The sequence below is a fragment of the Talaromyces proteolyticus genome, assembly GCF_021365285.1.
Source record: "Talaromyces proteolyticus strain PMI_201 chromosome Unknown BGW36scaffold_10, whole genome shotgun sequence".
Classification (NCBI taxonomy): Eukaryota; Fungi; Ascomycota; class Eurotiomycetes; order Eurotiales; family Trichocomaceae; genus Talaromyces; species Talaromyces proteolyticus.
The window spans coordinates 1,917,301-1,932,849 of record NW_025764286.1 but is presented as its reverse complement, the minus strand read 5'-3'; the positions used below and the strand labels follow the sequence as shown (position 1 = coordinate 1,932,849).

Genomic DNA, 15,549 nt, shown 5'->3' with positions numbered 1-15,549 from the left:
AAACCGCCTCCATCCATATTTGAAACGTAAATAAGGCATTTTTATGGTCCTATCTTATTCTAAATAATGACCTCATGAGTCTATGCTACTCAAAAACGGTGTACATCACTACCGATAAACTAGTTTTCCTTGCTATTGCAGGCACATCTACAGGTACATATGTACACGTATTCTAGAACAACAAAGTAGAAGAGCCGAAGCGTTGCCAAGGTATATGTTATTACACAGCCAAAACCACATAGTAGTACTAGTAGTAGTTGATAAAAGCCAGATAAACTGAACGCCCCCAGGATCAAAATTCATATAGTCGAATGAAAATGATCTCCCATGCCATGCAGAACATAAATTTGTTGTAGGAGTCAACGAAGAGCTCCTATTCATACCTAGGTATTGAATCTCCGGATCCCTGCACACATACAAACACATATATAACGATATAATGAGCAAAATCCGCCCCCGCCTATTCAACGCCTGGTCCGATTCTGTAAAGCCATCTGTAAAACTGTCTGTAAACCCCGCTATATAGGATTTGTCTACTTTCATCTCTCCATAGCTTCGCCTTCTGCTACTTCTCCGTCAACAACACCGAGTAACTTGGCGTAAGGGACAGTGACACGTTGAAGATCTCGATGTTTGCCTGTACATTATTAGCAAGGGTTGTTAGTATAATGGGAAAGTGAGTAGAGACGTACCGAGAGCAACAATGACCTCTTTGAGAAGCACATCGCGTGGCCATCCACAAAGACTATCTAAATTCTCCGACCAGTTCCGACCCTCCTTCTCGTTCTGCGAAAGTCGTTGCGGGATATCGTCTTCATCCTCGAAGATGCCCCCTACGAGAGCTTTCAAGAGCTCCTCTACTTTGCTGCGTAGGCCTTCCGCTCCAATGCGTTTCGCGTACATAGACAGATACAGCCGGAATTCCTCTTTAGCGCCCAATGAAAGAGCAGCTGCCATGCGGTTTTCAAGATGGGCGATTGAGACACTCGACTCAAAGCTCTCGTACCCTTCTCGCGAGAGCAAGACCTTGATAAGACGCTGGAGGAAATAGGCGCGTCCACGAAGCAAGGTTTCGCTGGTTGTGCTTCGTTCCAAGAATGGAATGATACCGGCCGAAATCTTGGTCTTGGAGTCATCCCCATTCTGGTTGCTGAGGGATTGCAAATTGCCAACAGAGGCATCAGTTGTGTTCCAATATTGACTGCCCACGGCCCACCAGGCTTCTGAAACTCGTTGCCATGTGTACATAGACGAGGAATAGATGTAGCCTTCGCCGTTAGATAGAGCTACTACTATGCGGCCCTCGGAGTTGATTCGAGCGCCTGTTATGGCTGGTGCGAGAATGGCTTGAGCTGTTTGGGCATGGAGAGCAGCGTCCAAAACGGGTTGAAGAGAAACAGGAGGGTGGGGAGAGGAGAGTGACTTGACGTTCCAGACATAACACATGCCAACGGCGGTGATACATAATAGCCACGGTCCATGGCTTTCAAGCATAACTGGTTGTGCCTCGAGAACAAGTGCGCTGACAAGACGACGCCCTGCGGGTGTCCAGATATAGATTGACCCGTCCTCGCAGGCAACAGACCACATTCCAGTGTTGCCAGTAGCAAGCAAAACTGATCTAGGGAGAAAATCTTGCCACAAAGGTTGATCAGAACGCATCAATGTGATTCGCACCGGCTCTCGATCCGTAGCTCGACCGGTGACTGTAGTTGGTGGTGGATTGCGTGCTTCGAATACAATATCCACTCGAGATTGCTTCGAATCACCTGTTGGTTCGGTCGGATTGCCATTCCTATCTAAAGCCTGCAATATATGACTGCGGATTTTAGGCACTGCCAATCGTAATTGGCTAATCGACATGCAGGGATTCGTTACTGCGGGACGAATGAATTCCGGTGTAGTTTGTTGTCCTGCAACCGGTGGTAGCGTTGGAGCAGGCAGTAATCCATCTAGTGTGTTGGAGAGAATTGGGGTTGCGCCATTCTGACTTGTCAACGCAATCCGCTTCTCTATTTGATTGTCCTCATCCCCTTCAATCTGGGCTAATTTTCGTTTGTTCCCGAAAAGCAGCGCCGATAGCCCCCCCTTTGGTAGCCCATCAAAGGGCTTAGACAAGTCAAGAACAGACTGAGGCGTATCAGTTCCGGCTTGGGCGACAGCGGCAGACGCCATAAGCCTAGCCTGTGGGAGCGATGACTCGGAGGCGCCGGCGCCAGAAACGAGAAGAGGAGCAATCCTTTTCTTGCCCTCTTTTGTATATGTCGGTCGCTGCTTCAATCGCTCTAATTTTGCTTGATATGCATCCGGCTTTTCCTTAGCTTTGTCCGCGCTCTTCTCAGGCTCAGGGGCTGTCCCGTTCGTCTGTGGCTTTTGTTTTTCGGAAGCACTGGTTGATGTACCGTTTGTGAGGGTCGTTGGTGCTGCAGGGGTAGTAGAGGTGGCAGCAGCAGCAGCAGTGGTTCCATTGACCGTGGTATCCGTCGAAGCATGGTCATCACCCATCAAGGCGCCCATTCTCCCTTCAACACCTTTGATCTCTCCAGCTTTGCTCTTCTCTTCTAATAGTAAACCATCCGTAGTCTCTGCAATACCAGCTCCCCTCCTATTTGTACCAAACTTTGTCAAGGATCTTTCATTCTCTTCCAAGGACATTGGGTATCCAAGTTCTGCATCTTGAAATCGAACAGCAAGAATGGTCCCATCTAAGGCCGTAGCAAACAAGCATTTACCATCAGGAGTCCATGCCAAATCGGAGAGCGATTTTGCAGAAATGTCTTGCGCAACGACAATGGGGCGCGGGTTGCTTGTAATCCATACACTGAGTGACTTGTCACCTCCAGCACAAGCAATGACGGTAACCAGATTGTGATGTTCGCCGCCGGCCTTTGTTATAGGTTGCATAGAGTACAATCTTGGTGAGAAGGCGCAGACCTCTACAGGGGCTTCGTGTCCGATCAGGTTGATATCACCATCCCACGAGCCGCGGTTGAGTATAGCCACCGAACTCACTGGGCCATTCACCGCGTTTGCAGCTGCAATATGTAAACCGTCAGGAGACCATGAGCAGCGTCGAAAGTAAGCCGTCAATGGCGAACTTTGGAATGGTCTGACAATATTTGTTTCCAGGACGAAGTTATTCAATTGGTCGTGCGCCGTCGAGTTTGGTGCTGGGGAGGTAAAGCGGAAAATCTTCACGGTCCGGTCATCGCTTGCGGTAGCAAAATACTTGTTTGCGGGATCAAACGTAATGCCTTTGACATGACTTTGATGTACAGACAAGGTCTTCAACTTCTCGAATGTGTGCCCGGACCACACGACGACTTTGGAATCTAGTCCGACAGAGACCAAAATAGACGAATCGTATGACCAGCCCAGGTCTTGCACATCATTGTCATGGCCAATTAACCTTCTGATCGTTCGCCAATTCTCAACCGGAGGAGCTTCATCTGTGCCTAATTGAACAATATTAGCTTGTGAACCAACACAACCAATTGCGCAAGCCAGTAGATATAGAGTGCGAGGAATGTACCAAATGTAGAAGCATGAGACGGAGGATTCGCATCAAGCGAATACACACAAACTATCTTATCGTCTGCCCCGGACGCAAGATATTTTCCATTTGGTGAGAACCGCACTGTGTGAATGGTACCGGAATGGTTGCTCATGGAAGCCAACTGCTTGGGCTTATCGGCATAAGCAGGGTCTGCTGCGTTATATATAGCCTCGGTCGACCATATGCGTACGTATCCATCTATATCACCGTCAGCTAGCTGTCGCGTATTGCCCGGTCGCGCTCGTCGGTCTATAATCGAGGGTCGGGGGTGTATCTACTGACCTCCGGCGGCAGTCACCAATCGTTTTCCATCAGGCGATACATCGCAGCTGTAAACTTCAAAGTCTTTGCGTTCGCCTGTTGTAGATGGGACAATGGTCAGCCAAGGACACAGCGCCACGAACATGTACATCCGGTCGACATGCAAGACCAGCATCATCAGCGACATACCTCCATGCGTCAGCCACACGGGCTTTATAATATGCATCGCGACGGTTCGCCGGGAGCGGAGAGGTTTGGAGGTCTAAATGCACCACTGCTTCGGGATGGTTTGGCAGCACTTTGCACGCTGTATAGCGATGAGTAGGGTGTCGACGAGATCTCTCTACAGGACTGCGAATCGAGCATCGCAGCTCCCTGCGAGAGTCTATAATCAATCGGTCAGGAATGGGGGAGAAAAAGAGAAACGAGTGTAGAGGAGACGGTGTGTCGCAAGAGGGTTAGTTGTCGTTCGCGCCTAGTCGATATCGTGAGATGGAAACGGATGCAGTTGCGCGCGCTCTGCCCAAATGATGATTGATTGTCAAAAAGAAAGTCGCGATCTCCACGCCTCCTAAGCGCGGTTCTTGGCCCAAGCTTTTGTTGCCAGTTGGAGGCAGGTGCAAGGCGGTTGTGCGTGGCCAATCAGGAGCTCCAAACCAGATCCCGCTTACTTCATCGACTTTGATAGTTTTAGGTTAATATAGAATATTCCATCATAATGCTACACAATGTCATTTTCTGCTTTGCACCCTAATTACCTGCTATGTACATCTCTAATGTAGACAACCATCGTACACATCCATACAACCTCGAAAACCAGACGGCCGCAGCAAACCTCATACTCCGCACATGCCTAAGCGCACTTTTGGGTAGATGCTGAAAAAAGAGAGAGAAAAGGAGACTTAATGGCGACCAAAAGACCAAAGAGGGGAGTGTTGAGGTTACTCAAAAAGCGCTCGGTCGATATGTGTTGCGAGTGACTTCCAAAACATCGTGAACCAGACTACCTCTTCTGCCGTGCGGTCTGGTCAAAACTCTCTAGCACACTCTCAGCAACTTCGTTCTGCTTATTACCCTCTAGCTCGGTAGCCTCGTCGCTGCCCTCAAAGTACGTTTTCTCGGTGTTTTTACCGCGACCAGACCTGTGGGGTGAGTCTTCTGGCGCGGACACACCAAGTGCCTTGGCGGCCAGTGCCTTGGACTGGCCCTCCGTGACCTTACCGTAGACAGAGAGTGCACTTGCAATCATACCTCCAATATCCCCCACGTTTCCAGGGACCACGACCGCAGTGCCTTCCTTGGCAAGGTTGCCGAATGCCTCGACATATTTCTCGGCAATGTTAAGGCCGATAGCGTTCTGAGCATTCTCCTGATCGTCTCGAATAGCCTTTGCAACGGCTTCGATACCCTTTGCAGTAGCCTCTGCTCTCAACTGAATGGCCTGTGCCTCACCGGACGCTAGGTTGATCTGTTCAGCGCGTAGAGCTTCGGACGCAAGGATGACGGACTGTTTGCGACCCTCTGCAATATTAATCGCGCTCTGTCGCTGGCCCTCTGAGTCCAAGATTTCGGCACGTTTTGACCGTTCCGCTGTGACTTGACGGTGCATGGCGGCCACGACGCCTTCTGGGGCATGGATATCTCTGATTTCATATCGCAGACACACGACACCCCAGTCTTGTGCTGCTTCGTTGATGGCTTGCGTGATATTGGTATTGAGTGTGGCACGTTCCTTCAAAACATGATCTAGTGTAAGTTGACCGATTTCGGATCGCATGGTTGTTTGTGCTAGCTGCGAGATGGCGTATTCGGCATCCTCCACTCCATAACTAAATGAATATTAGCACATAAGCCAGAAAAATGCATACGTAAGGACCACAAACACACCTAGCTTTATACGCATCAAAGACTCTCGTGTACAAAACACCATCAAGCTCCAGGGTCACATTATCCGCGGTAATAGCATTCTGACTCGGAATCTCAATAGCAGCTTCCTTCAAACTCTTGACATAGGCAATACGGTCCAAAAACGGAATCAATATAGCCAGACCCGGTTCCAAAATACGATGGAACTTCCCCATGCGCTCGACAATCCATGCCGTCTGCTGGGGTACGAAGCGAATGACGGTATTTGCAGGAAGCGACGATCGTTGCGAAAAGTACGTTTGGGGGGAGCCACCACCGGCTGATTGGGAGGAACCGCTTGCAAAGTTCAGGAGAGAAGTTTCTGGTTGTGCGTGTGAGGAGGATGAGTTGCTTAGGGGTCTGCGTTGTGATAGCAAGTAATAGAATGATGGTGATGCTGCGGATGGGTGATAACGCCCTGTTCTGGCGAGGTGTTGGAAGGCACCATGATTGTTGCAGCTCCTAAGGAGTCTAGAAGCCGATCTGGAAGACAGCTCCATGCTGGCAACACAGAGGTATCACTTCAGTCGAAACAGGATTGGAAGAGATTGATGGAATTCCGGAGATGTTGGAAGCCCTTCTTACCTTGTGATCCTTACCCCGGCGGGCTTAGTCTTGGCATGACTCCGACGGAGAAACTTGCCGCCGAAATACTAATTCTTTCACATTTCTTTCACTAACTAATATTCTTTCAGGCGTATACTGTACTAATAATAAAGCGAAGCTCGTAAATGTTACACAAATGTTATATTAGTCAAGATCTTGTAAGGATAAATGCCTTGTTTTTGTTTTCCCAGTCACTACTACAAATGCAACCGTTTCCGAAGTCTTACAGGTCAGCTATGCGTCAAATACCAGAGAAAATATAGCAAAAGAAACATGAAATGCGAAACACCTCAAACTCATTCCACCTGGCCATTTCCATATTCAGGGAGAGTCAGAAAAGAATGGGTAAAAGAGAAGAATGGGTGAAAAAATGAAATAGCCCCGTAGTAGAGATTTCAAAGTAATAAGCATCCTTCTCACGTCTTACTTGTACCCCAAGATGCAACTTTGGGTAGTAAGACTTGAACAAGAATGAAAAAAAAAGATAATCATAACCCAGGAAGGGAGAGAATATAACACACAGTGTCTCATGCTATGCAAAACAAACCAGAACACACAAGTTGGTAAAGAATAAAAAAAGGTACAACATAGCAATAGTCACACTAGAAGAAAAATCTCGAAACCTTCCATGCAATAGCCTGTTGGCGCATGCTAGTCACAGTTCCGTTGAATTGATATTGATTTGAGAATTCTGAAAGGTAAATTGACAGCCGGCCCATTGTTTAACCAGATATATCCCCTTGATAGACTGGCGTTTTCAGGTATCGTTGTTACTGACTGGATGAAGAAGAGAAAAATTGCCGGGTGAGAAGCTGAATGTCTATGTTCTGCAAATCTCTTCGTCCACGAAAAGACGCCCGGCGGTTGGTAAAAAAAAGAGCAATTCAAAGAAATTCAAGAGTCCGACGCCAGCGTATGGAAGATTTTTAAGAGAAAAATGTATGCAGATGAAGGTCAATGTAAAAACCGGCACCGTCATTGAACTTTTTTACGCGTAATTGCAGCGTAGTCGAAACAACATAAAGGGATGAGATAAAAAAAAAGGACTAAAATCGAGAATTCGCTCAAATGATGAGACCCCTTAAGTCCTGATCTTCTCGAGTTGCCACATAGCATGCTCGAAACACATAACATATGCTGAGTCTCGAAAGTTTTCCTGTGCTGATCAAAATGTGACTCGCTGTGGGACTCCATTAGGCGACATGCAACAAATAATACGAGCTGTCTCGCTTGACAGTACGATTCTCGTGATGGTAATGGAAATTGTGCACCATCCCTTTTTGAGGTCAAATGTCCAGGGCAACTTCAAGTCACGGCTCACGGACGGTATGACCGCTTCGACGTAAAAACTATAGCCAGAAAAACGACGTATAGATGCCGGGTACAGGTCAATGATCATGTCAGATATCGCATGTCGAACGCCTGTTTCCGAGTAACATTATAAAATTCGTAAAAAAATTTGCTAATAGCACGCAAAGTTGTCAAACCCGAATTGCAGATGCTTAATCTCTTGTGGGTTAAAATCACCACCAGACGACAATAATATCATTGAACTTCTAAAAGTTTCTTCCTCAGCCTTTAATAGCACATAGCCATTGAAAGGCGGAGAAACGATGCCCAATAACACTCGAAAAACTTGGAGATCATTCGGGCGAAGAGTTGTTTATCAGTCATTTACGCTGTCCGCTGTTTAGTAGTGTTAGCTAAATATCACCATATATACCAGGTAAAAATATTGGGACAACCTCGTGAGCTGACTTACATTTGAAATGTCGCTCTGGGCCACACCTGGTGCGAACGGCCTGAATTCTGGTGCTGCCAAAGACAATGTTGTGCGTGAAGAGGCGTAATCGTGGTTACCGTTGAGCATTCCATTTGGGGGAGTACCGTGATGAGCAAAGCCATTCGTCAATGGTGCAGCGACATTGCCCATCTGTCGGTCGACGTCTGGAGGATAAAACTGGGCTGGTAAGATTCCATCGTTTTGGGCTGACTGGTCACGCTGATCAACAGGAAGGATCCATTGTTGCCAGTTTTCCCTTGGACGCAGGCGATCTTCACCATCCTCGCCAAATAGGTGTTCAACAGTTTTCAGTTGACGAGAAGCGTGACGAAGTAATTCGTAGTCTTCAGTGAGAGATTTAATCCTCGAGAAACTAGCAATGAATCCCAAGCGAACAAAGCCTTGCGAGTCCATGTGCTTGCGCAGATACAAATCTTTGACGAGGTTGTCCAGAGAAAAGTAATATTCCCTGCATGTGTTAGTTTATAATCCAAACTGAGAATAATAAGTACGTACAGTTGCATCTGAATCAACGGTATTAAGCCAAATGGCTCCATATATGGCTGGTAAGGCATCGCGGACATTGGACCCGGAGGCACAGATTGGTAGCCATTGTACACTGTGTTTATTTCAGGCAAAGGATAAGAACCGTATAGCCCGGCAGAGTTCGGTAATGAAGGTGATCGTAGTGGCATACGATGGGTTGCATGCTGGGTCAGAGTACCATTCTGGAAGTTTTGCTGCTGTGGACGTTGGCGCTCATTGACTCCGAACGACTTACCCGAAGAGAACTGGTGCTGTGGGTTTTGATAATGCTGATTTTGAGATCCTGAGCCATATGAATGACCTCCTCGGCCGCGATATCCGCCACGTCCTCGTTCAGGGCGCGACTCACCACGCTCCTTTGGATGTTGCTCACGGTCTCGTTGAAAGTCGCCCTTTTCACGATTATATTCACGGTGTTCTCGTTCGCGAGGGACGAATCCGTTGGCATCACGAGGGCCGTCGCCAGATCTCAAGGGACCATCAAAGCGACGCTCATTGGTAGACGCGTGACGACTGAGTTGACCCTCAGATGATTGATTACCCGGTCGAGAGTTTTGAGCGGGAGTGAACTCCGGTGCCTTAACCAGTCGACTTTCACGAGTTTTTGAAGCGACATCTGCGGTAGAGCTGGAAGCACCGTTTGGTACGGCGTGAGCTTCCTCAGAAGCCTTTGGTCGAGGGTCTGTGCGTGGACGATCAACGGTCTGTTGAGCACGCTTTTGGTCTGGTTGTGCATTACGCTCCGTGCTGGCCGGTTTCTTCCCCTGAACAGACAGCGAGTTAGCTCGTCCGAGATTCGACTCGTTACGACCGCGTTCTGTTACGTTGGCTTGTTTGGCCGTTGCTTGGTTTGCCTGGGCTGTCGTCGACTTAGCCTCAGCTGGGGCATTGTTGTTTGAGCTATGTGCACCACCACGTCCACCTTCTCGTCCACCACGCGAAGGTCGGCCGCCTCGGCGAGCCCCAGAAGGCAGAGGCGTATTGAAAACTGCAGTCGGGACATAATGCACAGGAGTCCATCTCTCCTTACCACGGATCGATGGGCTCTTTTCAATCTTGTCGGATTTATCCCCTTTCTCCTGTGCCTTGCGCTTCTCTTCGCCAAGGGCTGTCTGAGGAGTGGGCCATGCAGTTGCGTCAGCGACGGGTGGGAGTGAAGCGCTGGCAGCCTCGTCATTTGGGCGCGTGTTACGGTTACCCGGCTTCTTGGATCCTAGAAAGAGAAGGTATGTTTAGTGGGTAGCCTTTGGGCTATTATCGTTATAAAAGGGGACATACCATCTTCCTTTGGTTTGCCAGTCTCAGTTCGCTTGCGGTCTTTTCCCACGGAGCTTGAAACCTCGGCTTGGCCTTCACTACCCGCCTTTTTCTTGTTTGCAGATCTAGCAGATTCAGAGTAGTCTCCATTTGCTTGCGGAGCTGGCTTTGTGGCAGTCTGTTTAGCTGCTCCAGAAGCAGGCTTTACCACGGCAGCAGTAGCCTTGGCCTTCGCTTCCTGTGCCTCCTTTCGTTGCTGCCATATGTTGACTATGGGAATCGGGGCTGCTTTGAGCTCTTTCTCAGGAACACCTTTCTCGGATTTCGCAGATTCATCCTTATTCTCGCTAACACTACCAGCCTTGGTCACCGAAGTCGATGTTTGTGATTGTCTATCCCAAGTAGAATCGGAGGTTCCATTCGGAATGGCGGGAATATCATCGTCTTTCGCTAACGTTGATGTTGACGCAGTTCCGATACTAGGGGACGAAGTGCCCGAAACGGCATTCTTGGACGAGCCAGTGGTGGCCGATTTGGACTCTGGGTCGACAGTAGATTCGAGTTTCTCGGCATCTCTGGGAGTCTCTGTTGGCGTCGTATTTGAAGTCTGTCCCAACACGAGGCTCTTATTCGATTCAGTATCTTGTGACGACGCAGCGCCCGATTCTGTGGATGGTTTCGCAGTCTGTTGAGAGACAGCTGGTGTAGACAACCCTTTCGCTGCCTGTGCGTAGGAAAAAGTAGGCATTTCTGTCTTGCTCGCGGTGGCGGCCATAGTGACAAAAAAAATTCTGAAGCAGGAATACAAACTGTCTGCGACACGCAGTGGGTGCACTGGCAGACAGCGGACTCTTCTCCACCAAGCTACCAGCACCACCTGACAATTCAGTTGATCAGAATTTTTTCGTAAGAATTTTTTTTTTTTTTCTTTCACTCTTGTCTTTCCGATCAGCGTAACCAAAGATCTGGCTTGAGCCCGGGTAATCAGAGTAAGGAGCAAATGACGATGTCTCTGTGGACGAAGAGTCGAACAGGTTTCAAACAACACGGACAGAGCAGGAACTAAGATCCGGGTCGCATCTGCCTGCACTTAGGGTAGCACGAGCTTGGATGGAACGAACTGAGGTGGACTCGCGAGACGCTTGCGTTACGACGAGACAGGGCGGGAGATGATGGTAGACTGAAAAGAGAATGAGGGTTAGCATCGAATGATGAATCACGGTAGCAGGAGCAAGCCGATGGAGCTACCGATGGCAATGCCGAGATAACCGTTCTGCTTCGAGCAGAGGGAGGGGCTGGCTGCTGGGGGATACACAGGAGGAGAAGCTAGGTGATGAACGAATTCTTCAGATGCCAAGAATGCAGTGGTTGAAAACGACGGCGAGGATATGTATGTGTTTGTTTGGTTGGTGCTGCGAGGGTACCTTTTTTTTGTCTTACGTTTTTGTCCCCCTTGAGAAGCGACGGACCGAACGCGATTGCACTCGGCAACGAAAAGGTAGGTCAAAGAAAACGGTAGACGTCAAGCCTAGGAAGGTCGGCGACAGATCGAGACGCGAAAGCTGTGGGCGAGAAGGACAGCGTGCGACGAGAGCTGACAGACCCCAACGCGGTAGGAGGTGGTGTGCGGGAATTATAGGGAACAGCGAAATTTGGGGTGGGCAGAAAACCAACTAGACTGACAAACGGCCAGAGCGAGTGAAAGCACCACGCACTAGACACGAGGAGTGGCAAACGCAGTCCCAGAGTCCAGCAAAGACGACCTGCTGCAGAGGGAAAGGGGAGGGCGAGGAAGAGAGAGTGGGTGAGAGTGGTGAGTGAGTGAGGAAGAGTTGGAGAGCGAGAAACGGGAAAGGAATAATTAGTTAATGTGAGGAGCAGTGAGGATTGTGGAATCTCGGCCTATGCGGCAGGTGAATGCTAGCCTACTGGCCTCAGGCAAAAAAAAAGTCTTTTAGTTTCCGCTGGACTAGTTCATTAATTAATTGGAACATTGAATAATATTATTTGTTCGTTTTTTTTTCTTCTTTTTTTGATCTTCTGCTGCCGAACGCCCGCGCTGTTACTAACAGATATGTTTCGAATATAGTAATAAAAATCTTAATATTCTACACTTTACACTCTTGTGCGCGAGGGCGAGGTAGCATTTGGCCCTCTCATACCGTTTGTCTATGGAATATTCTAATATTATTGTTTGGTGGGGCTTGCCTGTGCCCTAGTTTGCACTTTGCAGTCGGCCCAGAGGAAGACGTCCGCTGGTGCCTGAGGTAATAATGATTTATTATTAAAGACGTTTTCGTATAACATACTGCTTTTCTGTGATGCCACGGCTGGTGGTCACTGTACATACTATTACAAATGCAGCAACTGGGAACTACCCTCAACCACAACCACTCCCATTCTTAAATATCCGAAGAATCATGTATAACCCATAATCATGACCTATACATACGTATAAAGCCGAGCCAAACCGAGCCACCGAGCCAGTGAACCCCTCCTTGACAACTACCATGCAGGCAACCCCGCCATGCCATGGACAATTAATATCGCAGCATTCTTATGTCTGTATGTAGGTATTATTAAAAAATCGGCCCAGATCGAACATGGGCAGGTCCAATAATACTGACCTGCAAATAGCCGCCAAAGCCTGGAACTACAATATAACAACATTGATGGATTGATCTGGTGTAAAGGGTAAAGGATCAGCCAACGTTAAATGGCTGCACCAATTGGGCCAGCTGCATGTCATTGAGAGGAGTAAATCGCGCGTGTGACAAATCTTCAGGGAATTATTATTAGCTCTGGCTCAACGTTTCTGTTCTCTCCGCCTCGGCTCGGATCTGCGCGCTAGCCGTACTATTACAGCCTCAAAGATTCATGGCCTAGCGAAATTTGTTAATTGGTACTGCTCGTTTAGGTTTGAATAATGAGCAATAGTATTATTATCACAAGATATGTAGCTGTCAGCGAGCTACACGAGTCAGCAACTACAATAGTATATTAATATTAAACAAACCAACTGAAACGTGGATAGGACTATGAGCCGAGCCAGCTACGACACTGCACCGTGCGCGATGCTCCCTCAAACGGCCATATCCGTCAAATCAGATTCAAGGCCGGTCTTCGCCCCATTGAGCCAATCCAGTACATTGTTTGTTTATGTAGAGACAGATTATTTCATCGTGACGCCTCGACCCTTTTCGTCACTCCCCGGAGTGGACTGGATATCAGTAAATCAACTACGTAGGTAGATCACCAATGGCGCACTGCCACCAGCACTTGTTCTCGTGGATCCAGCTCCTGTCCGACTAACTGACCACCCACTCCCCAGCGCTGTAGAAGCTGCCATACGACCTTGCGCCGCATGCCTTCGCGGACCGCGATTTTCTCGAGCGCGTCCATCCCGTTGAAGTACTTGACATATCTAGGCCAATGCGTTTTCAACGAGTCCGTCGCCGCAGAATCGTCACCGTCGGCGGAAACAGTCGATGAATCGGGCTGGCTAGAGGCTGCTCGGTCCGGGAATCGAGACATGATCTCGTCCAACCACCGAGACTCAGTGGGAGAGGCGCGGTGTGGGAAAAGAATCAACGACGACATGCTGAGGTGTGAGTTGCGATCCATGTATGAGTTTGACAGTCGGTAGTGATCATCCGAATCCCGCCGGCCAGGAATTGGGGTAAGTGTGTCACTGATTTGGCTGTCCAAAGACGACGACGATGAACTTCCCCCGTCATCGTCGGAGCTAGCTGCATCGTCGTTGGTCGACGAGCCTGTAGACCGAGACATGTATTTTTCGACTTGTGCTTTCCGCTCTGCCCTGTCGACTGCGATCTTGATCTCGGGCGTCACCTTGACTCTCGCGAAACATCGCAGCTGCGTCACCCACCCGCCCCGCAGGAGCCACGCAAGGATAGCAAAGTATGTTTCCTTGTGGTCCTTGCTCGGAATGAAACTGGCATACGACCGCGGTGTTCCACTGAGCGCCGAAAGCATCTTGGGCAGACTGGGAAGTGTAGGAAATGCTGCGGCGTAGGCCAACGTAGCACGTTTAAGCTGACTCAAATCACAGTTCGGTGAGACGATATAGGTATCTCGTTGATGTAGTGGTGGTATAGCTCGAGCACGCCTCCAATAAACCAAATGCTGAGCCAAATCATGGATCGTATCAAGAGGGATCCCGGAATGTGCTGAAATTTGAGCAAAGGATTTGTTGGGTTTAGAGGAGCGGATGTAATGTGTAAGCACCGGTGCCAGCTCGCTCCCCTTTAATGCTTCCAAGATGCTTGCTTCGCTCTCGAGAAGCAACAACGCAAAATGCTTGGCCAGCACCTGGTTTGGAGCCTCAAGCCCAGGGTCATGTTCGGCTGTAACGCTGTTGGCAGTCGTGAGCCACATGCCCGCTAACGAGGGATCGCTTGCAAGAGGCAATTCTGATATAGACGTAGTCGGAGGGATCTGGAAATCAGCCGTGCGTGACTTGAGTGATACAAAAGCAATATCCGATTTAGAAATCTTATCAAAAACCGAGTGAATAGCTGCTGCGAGCGATGATTTAGAGACAAGTTCCTCGTGAACACCTTCTGCAGAAACATCTAGCAACCAGACGATTAGCCTTGCACATTCATAACCATTGTTAAGCAGCGCTTACCTCTCTCGCGCGCCCTTTCCTTGATCTGCAGGATATGCTGCGCTTCCTTCCACACATAGTCCGATTGGTCTTGTTCGTATTTCAAAGCTTTGCTGAACTTCTTGGTGACATGCTCGTACATCTCTTTCAAATGCACGGAATACTCCAGCTGCGGAGGCGCCATAACAAACACAACATTGAACATCGTCATTGAATCCTTATCTGCCTCTGTCGTGCCTGGCTGATCTTGTCGATTGCATGCATCTCGTCGCTTCTCATCTCCATCATCATTAGAAGGATCTTCTTTTGTATCGTTTTCAGAGTCCTCCTCTGCCGACTCATCGTTCTCATCCTTGTTATTAGACTCGTGTTTTACCGAAACACTCTTTGGCTTCTTCTTTTTCCTCCTCCTCTTTTTCCGCCAATGGCCATCGTCGCGCACAAAGACAGGCCAGCCGACAAACGCCAGATCATTGATGCCCACCTCGAATCGTCTTTTATGCCATGTCCGCGACGGACTCAACAGCTTCTCCCATACATCTGACGGCAGCCCAAACACGGAGTCCCATGATGCGCGACTGTTCGCAACTGAGGCATTACCCCCTCTCCCAGTCGCCGTCAAATCAGGACTTTCCTCCACATCGGAGTTGGCGGTTTTCTTCCTTGTTTTCCCAGAGTTGAGGGACGGCGGACGCTGCGAGTCCCCGCCGACGGATGAGGTCGCGGTGGAAGCGTTGTCGTCGGTATTTGCGGTGTTCTGGCGCGGTCCCGGCGTGCCACCAAGCACGCTGGGCTCGTCGTCTTCGTCAGAGCTGGACTCGCTCTCTTCATCGGGGTCGGAGTCATTCGTGGCTTTGCCGCGACGAGAGCTGGGGCCGAGCAGCTTCTCAAGGTCTGGGTTGGCCGGGGTGTGAAAGACGTAACGAGGCCCCGCGCGTGATTGTACCACCAGGATAATGGCGACCAGCCACGGTTCGGGGGGCCGCGCTACGGAAGACATCAATA

At 49.1% G+C, this 15,549-nt stretch overlaps 3 protein-coding genes across 3 annotated transcripts; all 3 read right to left on the bottom strand.

Moving 5' to 3' along the window:
- Positions 1-111: 111 nt before the first annotated feature.
- On the bottom strand, positions 112-4,357 carry BGW36DRAFT_410368 (histone transcription regulator HIRA, WD repeat superfamily). The gene is made up of 5 exons (XM_046219134.1): positions 4,007-4,357; positions 3,839-3,913; positions 3,533-3,754; positions 693-3,455; positions 112-637 (listed from the first exon to the last, which is right to left on the bottom strand). Exons 1-5 carry the CDS (start codon positions 4,041-4,043, stop codon positions 540-542), a joined length of 3,195 nt encoding a protein of 1,064 aa, XP_046069134.1. The 5' UTR covers positions 4,044-4,357; the 3' UTR covers positions 112-539.
- Positions 4,358-4,527: 170 nt separating this feature from the next.
- BGW36DRAFT_419286 (stomatin family protein) lies at positions 4,528-6,323 on the bottom strand. Its single transcript, XM_046219450.1, has 2 exons — positions 5,705-6,323; positions 4,528-5,646 (listed from the first exon to the last, which is right to left on the bottom strand). The coding sequence occupies exons 1-2, from the start codon at positions 6,220-6,222 to the stop codon at positions 4,821-4,823; spliced, it is 1,344 nt and encodes a 447-aa protein (XP_046069133.1). The 5' UTR covers positions 6,223-6,323; the 3' UTR covers positions 4,528-4,820.
- A 6,843-nt stretch (positions 6,324-13,166) lies between these two features.
- On the bottom strand, positions 13,167-15,544 carry BGW36DRAFT_302733 (UPF0171 domain protein; the record flags this gene model as incomplete). The annotated part of the gene is made up of 2 exons (XM_046211818.1): positions 13,167-14,509; positions 14,566-15,544. The coding sequence occupies 2 exons, from the start codon at positions 15,542-15,544 to the stop codon at positions 13,167-13,169; spliced, it is 2,322 nt and encodes a 773-aa protein (XP_046069132.1).
- Positions 15,545-15,549: the final 5 nt, after the last annotated feature.

Bases quoted from the DNA above. Each gene is read 5' to 3' on its own strand.
- BGW36DRAFT_410368 (XM_046219134.1), bottom strand. From the start codon at position 4,043: ATGCATATTATAAAGCCCGTGTGGCTGACGCATGGAG. The intron at 3,914-4,006 runs GTATGTCGCTGA...CATCTACAACAG, and splicing joins CGTGTGGCTGACGCATGGAG to GCGAACGCAAAGACTTTGAA. The intron at 3,456-3,532 runs GTACATTCCTCG...TTGTTCAATTAG, and splicing joins GTCTCATGCTTCTACATTTG to GCACAGATGAAGCTCCTCCG.
- BGW36DRAFT_419286 (XM_046219450.1), bottom strand. From the start codon at position 6,222: ATGGAGCTGTCTTCCAGATCGGCTTCTAGACTCCTTAGGAGCTGCAAC. The intron at 5,647-5,704 runs GTGTGTTTGTGG...ATATTCATTTAG, and splicing joins TTTGATGCGTATAAAGCTAG to TTATGGAGTGGAGGATGCCG.